At 37.9% G+C, this 12,304-nt stretch overlaps 1 protein-coding gene across 1 annotated transcript; it reads right to left on the reverse strand.

The window, feature by feature from the left end:
- Positions 1-9,047: 9,047 nt before the first annotated feature.
- LOC109065230 (NADH dehydrogenase [ubiquinone] 1 alpha subcomplex subunit 8-like) lies at positions 9,048-11,987 on the reverse strand. Its single transcript, XM_019082231.2, has 4 exons — positions 11,809-11,987; positions 11,134-11,297; positions 9,482-9,647; positions 9,048-9,357 (listed from the first exon to the last, which is right to left on the reverse strand). The coding sequence occupies exons 1-4, from the start codon at positions 11,857-11,859 to the stop codon at positions 9,220-9,222; spliced, it is 519 nt and encodes a 172-aa protein (XP_018937776.1). The 5' UTR covers positions 11,860-11,987; the 3' UTR covers positions 9,048-9,219.
- Positions 11,988-12,304: the final 317 nt, after the last annotated feature.

Genomic DNA, 12,304 nt, shown 5'->3' on the forward strand with positions numbered 1-12,304 from the left:
CTTTATACGTTTGCTGGGGAGCAACAAATATAGGCTGCTGCCTACAGGACGGTGCCAAGATGTTTGGAGAAATCAAGGAAATAGCCCTACAGGAACATTTCAGTATAGAAAGACAGCAAATAGTTTGAATAAAAAAACTGTAGAGGTTTGTTTGATGATCGCATGCATTGGCTGGAGAGCCTGATGTACCTCTATCTGAGAAAGAAAATGAAAAATCAAAGGCGTGGATGGAAAGATAGACAATCTCGGGAATAAAGCGAGTTTAAGTGCACCTAAAAATAGCCATTATTTACTTGCCCTTGTGTTGTTCCAAACCTGTATGCTTTGATTATTTACATGGAGAACTTGGCTCTTGACTTTTTTAGTCACTATGATAATAGTGGAATAACAGTTTTCAAAAATTCTCATTTTATGTGTTTCTCAGACAAAATAACAGCAATTACATGAGGGTGAATAAATGATGACAAGAAGTTTCATTTTTGGCTGAACTATACCCTGAACATCTCAGTTCATCCTCGGTAAAATCTTGCCTGAGGATACTGTGATTATTCTCCCTACATTGAGTGAAACCAATGAATCGAGGTTGAAGTTTCAACAAACAATGCCATATATAACACTGCCCCTCTGACAAGAAATGAGGGTAAGGAGTGAGAGAGAGAAAAAAAGAGAGAGAAAAGGATTCGGAGCTTGCACGAACACTGTGGCCAGGGCTGTAAATAGTCCTGAAAGCTGTATCTCAGAAGGAGAAATGGGAGGCTGGTCACAAGCCAACACAAACACAGGGCTGGCCCAAGAGGATCTGCACCGCTGGGCCCGTTTTCCTCCTTTTCAAATCCAGAGCCCCATGCCCTCATCAGCTGCCCTCCTCCACATCCCCTTGCAGCTGTCAACAGCTGGGTCTGTCATTCACTGGAACCTCTTTTAATGAGCAATCAATCACTCTGCTATTTGTTTATCTATCTATATACAATATGAAGTCAAGTATGGAGCCTCCAGCCAGGCTTGTTGCATTCAAATCATGCATACACTCCAGAGGACTCGGTTATGTTGCCACATGCATACGATGGACGGAGCTCTGCAATTAATCTTTGGAAAAAGCGTGGTGACACCTGTAGGAAGGCCGTGATGCGTTTAGACGTCGCGTGTCATCACATACTTCAGTAACGGTTTGCAAAAGATTTGTGACGCACTGACACTTTTCAAAAACTTTTACTTGTGCCGAGCGCAATATCGCATTATGCGGCCAATTCAGAAAATAAACAAGCGTTCATACGCCGAGAGCTTTCAATTTCAACACGCGCGCCTTCGCGCCAAAATAACGGTTATTGTGAGAGCGCGCGCTTGATAAACAAGCAAAAGTACGGCGGTTTTCTGCCGTTGCTCAGGTGTGGTCAGGACGGTACACACGTGTGCTGTCTTGTCCCGGTTGTAGCACCTCGTTTTGGCTTGTAAAAAGAATCGATAAATGGATAGCTCTGGCAAAGCTGTCACGAGCCTTTTCAAAAAACAGAAAAGCCACTTCACACGCCGTTTGGATTTCAAAGAGCGAAGTGGCCATTAGTTATCAGATGTCTTAAAGTGTCTTTTTTTTGAAAGGATATACTGGAAATTCATGCAAAATCACCGCGGGAGGTCCAAGGATGCTGCCGTGTCAGCTGAGGTAAAACCTGGGTGGAATTTAGGGTAGGCAGAGTACAGTAGACTGCTTTTTAATCACTACACGAAAACTAGATGCTAAAATGAAGTGATTTTTCACATGATATTTCTTTTGCTTATTTACTTAAATATCATAAATTGATAATAGCCATAAGCAGTTTATATTTTCCACAATTAGCTCATAAACATAAGGTGTATTTTTGTCTCGACTGTACCAATATAGAGTACAGTTGAAACAGTACCATGGTACACTTGAGACACCCATTCATTATGCTCTAAAGCTGGCTAACCATTTATTGCAAACGTAATGAATTACATTTGTGCATTTTTTTTAAAATTGCATTTAATTATTCACTTTATTTAATTCATATTCAGTTAAACAAAATAGCAACAAAATATTTAACACTGGAAAAGATACGGCAAACAGTACAAATGTAAACAGTACACTCAAAAAGAAAACAATCGTGGCGTTTTCTGTGATCGTGGCTCCTAATCGGTTGTCTGTCGTACAGAGAGAGAGGTTCAAAGATGGCCGTCGTCACAGTCTTGTGACCAAAGATAGCCTACGATAATATTCTTGCAGTGTCAGAAATTCAGCATGTTCAGCACACAGTGTGTTTGCAGTTACGACCCACGTTTACTGACCAACCAGTAAAAATGTGACATGAAATAAGCTCAACGTGGCGCTAAAACATAAAACTGCTTATCTCAAGCTCTTATTTCTTCCACTTTCGCCGCTCTCCCTTTTATTTCAGAACGCATAAAAACTACAACTGTCAAAGTGTGATTCATTATGCTCTTTTGTTTACCACTAGCGCATGCTAATGACGTTTTATTCTTCTATAGCCTACGAAATTCGCCTACGAATCAGTAGGTATCATCATCGTGCAGTCTACATGCATGTCATACCCAAGTTTATTAGATCCATATCGCACAGTGTGACCAGTAATGATCTTATAGGATTGTTAAAATCGTGCAGTGTGTAGAAGGCTTAACACACACACTCACACACACACACACACACACACACACACACACACACACACACACACACACACACACACACACACACACACACACACACAGGTATTTCTAACATTATAGGGACATTACATAAGCGTAGTGCAGACAGTAGACATTTTATCCCCCTACATACCAGTAAATTCTATAACCCTATACCCCTAAACCCATCACTCAAAACTTTCTGTATTTTTACATTTTCAATTATTCTGTATGATTTATAAGCTTGTTTCCTCACGGGGACCTACAAAAATGTTTGCATAAGGTTAGAATTTACTAGTTTTACTATACTTGTGGGGACATTTGGTCCCCATAACAGGTGATACCAGTACACACACACTCACAGCCTCTGAATATGCATTTTATTTTCTATGATTGAACTGTTACTACATACATAGTGACCTATAATGGGTGTATCAACTGTACCCACTTTACCTCCTTGTATATTTCACAAAATGCTAAGTTATCCTTTTAACAGTCATGTTAGAAAATATGTCCATTAATAATAGACAGTTGAAACATCACAAATATAATTTTTAAATATAATTTGTGTAGCATGTGTGTAAATTTGATTTTTAACCTATTATCATAACACTGTACAATGAAATAACATGTGTCGCAATAGGACACCAATTCAGGTACAGCTAATACGCTGCATCACAGCCGTACCTCTGACATACTCACACATTTCTCTAGATTATGCAAAGACCTTGCATGGCATGATTTCACAAAACATGTCTATATTAAGAGCACAGAGTAACATTTGCAATGATATGCGTTAAGTTTAACAATCATAAAAGGATAATAAGCTATTCATTGTGGAAGGAACATGGTGAAATGAAAATCTTACATTGGAGAAAACCTTTGCCGATATCTTCGGAGTGGAAAGTCGCACACCTTTCAAATTTCCCACGATCAAAGAGAACGCTAATATGCATGTGTGCAAGTTCTTTAAGGTGTTTTAACTGTACACATTTCCCAAATGTACTCAAGTCCACCTCTACTTGTTAAACTTTCACAAGTAGGTTTATTTTACATTAATTAATATATTTAAGATTTTATCATTCTAACCAAAATTTTGCAAAATGTGTATCCTTCCTTAGAGTTGAGTGCTTAATGATCTTACCCCACTTTAAGCGACAGTTCACCTAAAAATTAAAATTCTGTCATCATTTACTCACCCTTGTGTGGTTAAAAACTCATCTGACTTTCTCTATTCTGTGAATCACAAAAGGAGAAATTTCGAAGAATGCACTGGCTGCTCATTTCCATTGAATTACATTGAGTGGGGACTAAAGCTTTCAAACTTGAAATGACTCAAACATACCACAAAAAGTTTTTTTTTTTAAATTCTAGTATGATAAGAGTGGTATGATCTCCAAAGTAAAATCCATGCTCTGAAGATAAACCATTTTAGTGGTTTAAAAGTTACCAGACTACTTATAATGGCCAATTTCTTAGATATAAGGAGCTTCACATGTGACATGTCAGGGAAAAAATGGATTTCATAGCTATGAATGAATAATTCCTGTGACTTATTAACTCATGACAATGTTTTATTAATGAATTCCCTCATTTTAGTTAAATCGTGGCCATGTTTTCCTAATTTGTCCCTCATTTTAGTTAATTTGTGCCGACACTGTATACTAATTAATTCCCTCATTTTAAACAAGGTAACCAATTAGTGCCATGATTTACCTAAAACAAGACAACAAATTAAGAAGCTGTTGGAACAAATGATTAATTCATGACCACAATATCTTGTTTTCCCCCCATAATTATCTGTACTGCCATGTTCTTTAGTGCATGCTTCAATGGTAACACCTTTTTGGTCAAACAATAGTCCCTCACTCACACACACACACACACACACACACACACACACTAAAGTACTCAAAAGTATTACCTTTGCATGTAGGCTACCACTGACATCCATGCTGTGCTGTAGTATTTACATGGTACTCTAAGGTCCTTCCAAGTATACCATGGTACAACATGCTAGATCCAAATATCATGGTAGTACAATGCTATTGATGGTAATATATCATGATATTTTGATAAATGCCATGGTACTGAATGATTACCACAATATAGTATTCCAAGTATTTCAAAATATTACAATGCTATTATCATCAACTGTAGAAAAAATCCATGACATCGCTATGGTACTTTTTACTTTAAAAGTATGATGTAAACGGCATGCTATATGAATCTGATAATCAGATGGTACCTTAGTATGAGCATCTCAAAGTTGTTCCACAGTTGTACCTTATAGTCACAGTACTTTTTTTGGTGGAGACTGTCAAGGTGTTCAATGTGTTTCTTGTATTCTGCCAACCGTCATTTGAGTTTGCTTGTGAGAATGAGTAAAATCAGTCTGTCCTGTCAAACACATGACATTAATCCCATTAAAATGCAGGGTCCATTATACTTATGGTATGGATCAAGTGGTGCGTTATCCTGCAATATACATGTATTGTTACACACAGTGACATCTGGAGCACTTGTCTACAGGCTGTGGCAGCCTGTGTATTTTACTTAGACCTGCATGTGAGTTCAAAGCCACTTGAGTGAGAGGCCATTTTAAGTGGAAACATGAAAGCGCCTCTTAACACGCCAGATCAGAGACGAGGAGAAAGCCTCAGGTAAACATATAACATGCAGCCTTGTCGTAAACAGATGCAACAAGGAGTTAAAACTACAGCAAGCCACGTACACCAGGACAAAACCACAATCGATAGGTTGTTTCAACATATCACACGGGCAGCAGGTCCAGGTTCTGGGGGGCCTCTGAGCAGGTCATAGCGCACACTTCATAACATTGCATCCCCTGGCTCGTGTTCATGCGGCCCGATGACTGAACGATAAGGTAACACCAGGCAACAAGCCGTTTGTGCACATATCGCTACCTCAAATATTTATTTGATCCTGTCAAAGTCAGCAGCGAACAATAGGAATATTGACAGTTTGGGAATGAGAATGAGCTCGTTTGTTTGAGTGTTTTAGCACCATGGACTCCCGTGCGGGCTGTTGCTTTGTGAAAGTCCAGTATTGTATTTCTTTCCGCTGCCAAAGCATGCTTCCTGCGCCGGGGCAGAGTCGACCAACACTGACCTCCATTTCCTTTGTTGAGGTCTGAACTAGCGCTGCCACGAGCCCCCGGGCCCTACCTCCAGACTCCGGCCTCCCTGTGTGGACCTGCGAAGCGGCCCAGGTCACCGCCACTGCTGTCGACGTTTCCTGCGGGAGTCGGTGGATCGGACCGCACCTTTGGCTATCTAGGGGGAATTTTGCAGTTAGACACTTCTGGCGTAATGACAACAATGGTGCTTGACTTGCTAGACCTTAAAGGGATAGTTCACCCAAAAATCCAAAATCCATTGACTGTGGAACACAAAAGAAGATTTGGGAAAATGTCTTACATTGAAAGTCAATGGGGTCAGATATTTTTTGGAGCCCAGTCTTCTTCAAATATCTTTTTTTGTGTTCTGCAGAAGCAAGTCATACAATAATTTTAATTTTTGGGAGAATTATTCCTTTAATTGAACCGCATCACAAATAGATGTTCAAAGGAAAATAGCCACTCATGGGTTAAGACAAAATATCAGGCCAAAAAGCATCCAAGACTGGCCATGCTGGTCTGATTTCATGGTGTTATAATGGTTTTGGGACACTTTTTAGCTGGTCTGTTTCTATATATATTGAGTCTATCCAGTTAAAGCCTAAGGTATATTTGTATTTTTTATTGTCCACTAAAAGTGTACATTTCAGTTTGAACCTCTGCTTAAGTTACTGTATTATTTGAGGTGATCAGATCATTAACCCTTAGTATGAGCAACAGTTTAGTGATGCTTGTATTAGCCATGACCAGTAATGTTTGACATGAAATTGACCTATTGTGAGTCACTGGTTAAGCACAAAAAATATGACTGCCAGGATGTCTTTTTGCTCTTACAGCTCTGGTCATAAGGGTGGAGTTTTAAATTCATTTATGAAGAGCTCTAACATCTATCACTGTGTTTTTGGACAAACACATATTATATTGTTCTATGCTTACAGGATGGAAACAAGGCCATCTGTGGACCTTAGCAGTCCTGTTAAAAGTCAAATCAATGTCACATATAAAACATTTATCTACTGTTTCCACCTACATTTACCAAAGAGAAGATTTATTAGTCCAAACTAATTAGTGACGGTTCCAAGTCTCTATTCTGACTGGATTTGCTGCAGGGTTGTCAAAGTTAACTTAAAAAAAAAAACTTTATGTACTAAATTAAAAAAAAAAAAAAAAAAAATTATATATATATATATATATATATATATATATATATATACATATATGAAAAAACAATAAAAATGAAAAAAACAAAAAAATACTAACTTAAAAAAATATAAAAAGGAAAATATAAAATGAAAGACAAATTTAAAATATGAATAAAAATTATAGTAGTATCTCAATGTTGCTAATGTATCTGTCAATGAAACCTGCAAACAGCAATAATAAATGTAATTATTTATTGGAGATGTTTATCATATTTCTGCCACCGCTTCACATCATGCATGTGCAGTAAAGTTTCTCATAGCTTATGGCTTTATCTCAAAACTGTTTACTGTAGTAAGTGTCATTGCCAGTGAGCTTCAGCCAGGGAGACCCCATAAAAATTTCTCCCAGGAGCTGGTAATTTAAGCAATGACCCTGTTGTAAAACATTAAGGCGATTTTGTTTTATAATATTGTTATTATATGTTTACATTTATTGTTTTGCCCCAGTGTTAACTGGTACTCTTTATATTTGTCATACTTCCCTTGATCTGATACCTGCAGGGCTCGTATCCCATAATCCCTCAACTGGCACAAAGCTGGCCTTGCTCTGTTATGTTTCTCTAGCCAAGAAAATGTCAACGCAAATTCGCCAGTGCCTCTCAGGCTGCAGTCTGACATCAGCTTACTTTTGTTCTTCAAAGAGTATGAATTTCATCCAGAATGACGTTTGACTTGTATGGGGTAAGAACGACTCTTGAGCTAAATTTGCACATATGAGGGAAAAAAAGAACAAATTTAGTTCCACAGTTTGATTAAATTTCACATGTGGGACCTCCCAGAAAATGCTCGATATTGATAGAGAATGATACAGCACCACTTTACTGGGACAATGAGCGTCTTTTACCTGCATGTCATAAAGGTTAACGTTTGAAAATATGCTGCAAAATGGAGCTTTGCACACAGGTTTATTTACTTAAGACAGCAGTGCTGTTGCCTGTAGGGCCAATTGACCTGTGCTGCTCTGGCTGTGCACTACTGACTCTTTGAACTTGTAGTGTTGTTCAGACAGGCCTGCTCCAGGGGCTGCTAAGGAAGTGAGGAGGGAGCTCTGGGGGAAATTGGCCTTTACCCGAGGGGACCGAGTCTCCAGCCCAAGGTCCATGACACTACACAGCCACAATCTGGTTTTGAAACACACACACCATACCTCTGGATTAAGACAGGAGGTGATGTCTGGCCAGAACAGAAGGCCAGGTTAATGAATGAAAGAATGCACCTTTATAACAAGCTTTTAGGGTGAATACGTGATTGTATGAACACTTCTCACAGTCACAACACAGTTACAGAAAACACAGACCAAAAACTTACAAGCTGTAGAAGGTAGAGTACCTGGACTATGTGCTTGATCTCAAAATTCAGCACTGTATTTAATCTCCATGGTATTTGTTGATTGCTGTCAATTCGAACAAACTCGCTTGTCAGCTTATAAACCAACAGATTTAGGGAATAATACACTTTCAGTGGAAGTCAATAGGTAAAGGCGTCACACACTAGAATAAACAATACAGAATAAAACAAGAGAATTTTGTCATTTTGAAAGATCGCATTTAACAGTGCCATTACATTATTAAGCTTAAAGGGTTAGATGGCAGCAGAGGTAATATAAATGTGAAATATGGGCAATAAGCATGCACATTTAAACATTCAATATCTGACGATACAAAATAAAAATCTTTAATATTAGCTGAAACAGTAATAACTATTAGTTGATTAAATATACTAAATTAATCTGTATACCAAAACTGTACATTTTTTCAATTAAACATTATTTTTTAGGAAAAATAAAAAGAAATACATTAGGCTATCATTATTTAAATCTTATTTTTAGCATTTTAATTGCAATTAGAAATAGATTACTTAATTATCTTAAAAATAATTTATTATAAATCATCCTGCAGCTGAGGAAAAACTGGCCTATAACACTAGGACAACATTACATCTCAAATTATTGTCTGTGGTCATTGATAGAATGCATTGAGTTGTATTGAACCTAGAATATTCTTAAATCAAAATCATATGAAGTACACATAAAGCAAACTGAAGCCAAGTTTAAATTAAATCTTTTTAATTCGATAACATGTTTTGAGTGAACAAAATTTATAAACATTTCTACACAGTACGTTAGGATTACAGCACATCCACAGGCACCACTGTCTCTCGTCTGGTCAGAAGCACGGAGATGGTGAACATGATATAAATAGGACAGCAATTGGCCCTTTTTTACCAGTTCCAGAAGAACATACGGCTGCCGTGCTTGGATGGCTGTAGCTCAGCCTCAATTGGAGGATTGGGCTCAGGTCTTTGTCTCGAAAGGTAGGGGTTTTCAGGCAGAGGCCGAGAGGTCGCCACCTTGGTCACCTGTGGCAGAGGTCAAACGTTTAAAGTACAGGATGTGGACCAGGAGACCAAAAAGACATCGAAACCACTTCTAATATAAATTGGCTAATTTTAAAATAACAAAGTAATGGATATATTGACCCACTTTGGACAGGTCTCCTAGCTCTGGCCTCTCCCAGCTCAGCTTTTCCAGCACACAGTTATCAAACGCCTTCTGCTGTTTACGGCAGTGGCGCAGCTCAGCCAGGTTAGAGTAATCCAGACAGGTCCAGTACTCTGTGAAGGACTCGGCGCAGTTCCCCTTTATCTGCCTGAGGGTCAAACAATATGTGATTAGAAAAAAAAAATGTAATTACATGCTAACAGTGGGGTTTACAATCAAAAAAGCATGGGTTTTTGTTTAATTTGTTGTAAAATATCTTGAATAATGATTCCTGTATAACTGCTTTCTGGAAATCTTTCAAGTTTAACCCTTACAATGTGTTGTGGTCTTACTGACTCTATTCAACTTCCCAAACTTTTTTTTGATACTTTTTGTATTTTTGGAACTTAACCCATCTTTGTTAAACTCTCCCCGGTGTTCATGTTCAAAAATAACCTACAAAAATTGCTTATAAATGTCTCATTATACTATTTTATTACAAATATTGGATTACTTTTTTTTTTTTTTTTTTTTCAATTCCAGGTTTTGTATTTCTTTTTGGAATTGATTGATCATAGGCCTCATTGATCTGAGCTTATGCACCTCCGTTTTTTTTTTTTTTTTTTAACTCAAAAACTATGTGGCATAAGCGTAGATCAATGAGGCCTTTGATCAATCAGTTCCAAAAAGAAATACTGCTAACGTGATAATTAAAAGGAGGCTTGAATCCAAGATTTGGTGATAATATAGCAAATATTAAGAGATTTACAAGTAATTTTTAAAAGGCTGAACATTTTTAACCTGTGAATACCAAAGTAGATTTAAAGATTTTCAGCATAGCACAAGGGTTAATATAAATGAAGAGCAGGACTTTGGTTTAGTGACTTTTAAGGAATGGATGGTGCTATTCGGCTCAACACCGCAGAACAGTTACTGGCAAAATGCAGCAATGCTTGTCACTTCTTGTGTCGCCTCTGCTTATTAGGCAGGTCAGTACAGTATTTATTCTACTGCAAAAAAAAAAAGGTGTTCTACATTTACTTCGATTCTGATTCTATTACATGGAAAATGTTAATGTTGTTGGTAAAACATCTCATCCACATGATCAGATTTTGGTATTTTTAGAAGTGCATCTTTCTGTACACTTGCCCATTCATGACAGACAACAGTCACACTGCAGATGCATGACAATATGAAAATACAACACAGTCAGTAATTCACCTGTTTGCTTAGCTAGTGATGAGCAAAACATCTCGAAAAACAGCTAAGTGATGAAAACATGTACTAGTGACTCATCTAAACATTAGCAATGATTTTTTTTATTACCCCTTATTTTCTTTATGCAAATAATTAATTTCAAGTCACATCACGACAATTTGTTGTATGTTATTAGAATCACAAGTTTACTTCATTCCGATATACTGCAATAAATCTCTGTATTACTGTGTATTATTTAGCATCTTGAAAAGGATCCCAACGAGATATCAGAGAACGATAAATACTGAGAATTAAAATCTAAAGGAATTTCTAATTTGCTTACAAAAAAGTAAGTGTGCATTTTGCTTCACAAGTACAATGTGCTCGTAATAAAAGAGAGCACATATCTGAAAGATTCTGAAGCAAAGTCAGGACAAACAGCTAAAAGAGTTGAGTACCTGAAGAAGTTGAGTGCACACTCATTGACTTTCCTCCCTTCTTTCAGACACTTTCTGGGGTCTTTCTCTTCCCAGCGGCACAGCATGAACTCTTTGTTGGCCTTGTCACATTGAGAGCCATAGTGATGAGCAGCTGCCTTCAGTACGGCTGACGAAACATTAACCTGCACAGAAAACAGCAGAGTCCTGAGAGCACGTATAATGCAGCACAAAATGATTCACCTTTCAGAGAAAGCATTATTTTCTCCAGCAAGAAATACATGCATGACATTAATGAGATCTTGGCTATTAATGCACAATGTCTGATGTTAAAGTCTTGTTATTGCATTAGATATTAATCTCCAGAATAATATGGATTGCATGGCATGCCTTTTCACCCAATAACCTATTGCGTCTATAATAAGCCTGCTATAGTAAGACAAAGGCTGTCAATGTTAGTTTTATTTGTTACCTATTATATTACCCTTACCCTTACCCTTACCCTTACCCTTACACACGCACGCACGCACGCACGCACACAGATATAGTAACTTTCTGATCTTCACTAACCAGCAAACACTGTAATACTAGCTGAACACATTTAACTGAACTTCACAGGTTAACGTTAGCAGTGCTAACGTTACTCCTGCGGCTTCAGGCTAACACCTGGTTGTGTTTTCACTCTTTCAGACGTACCTCTTCGACGGTCAGTTCCTGCAACGTCGGAACCTCAACCACATCGGGCATGGTGCGACTTTTTGTCCACCAGAACTAACCCAAATAAGTTTGACAGTTCACGCAGCAACACAACTCAAGGACCTCGTCTGCAGCAGGACGAGGCCGCACGGCGAAGGTCAGTTACCTGCGCATGCGCGAAAAATTACGGGCGCCTTTAAACGACGTCATGCATGTGGAAACTGAGAAGCTGTAGCGCCATCTTGGCTCCAAACGCAACGCAAAGTTATGGCACTACTGATACCTTTCAAAACATTTACCTAATTCTAGGATTATTAAATATTACTTATTCTTTCACTTTTTTCATGCATGACAGTGGCATCTGTCCCAGAGGAGTGTTAATGTTAATAAATGTAGATTCTCGGTTGGGTTTCCTCATTACTTTTCTAATAACAACAACATTGTTGTATAATATAATAATAATTTCCTTTTTGCAATATGTTCATATCAGTTAGCA

Source organism: Cyprinus carpio, chromosome A10 (assembly GCF_018340385.1).
Source record: "Cyprinus carpio isolate SPL01 chromosome A10, ASM1834038v1, whole genome shotgun sequence".
NCBI classification, from domain to species: Eukaryota; Metazoa; Chordata; class Actinopteri; order Cypriniformes; family Cyprinidae; genus Cyprinus; species Cyprinus carpio.

Coding starts and splice junctions, on each gene's coding strand:
- LOC109065230 (XM_019082231.2), bottom strand. CDS start 11,859: ATGCCCGATGTGGTTGAGGTTCCGACGTTGCAGGAACTGACCGTCGAA. Junction 9,648..11,133: donor TGTGCACTCAACTTCTTCAG/GTACTCAACTCT, acceptor TTTGACCCTCAG/GCAGATAAAGGGGAACTGCG. Junction 9,358..9,481: donor AGCTAGGAGACCTGTCCAAA/GTGGGTCAATAT, acceptor CCTCTGCCACAG/GTGACCAAGGTGGCGACCTC.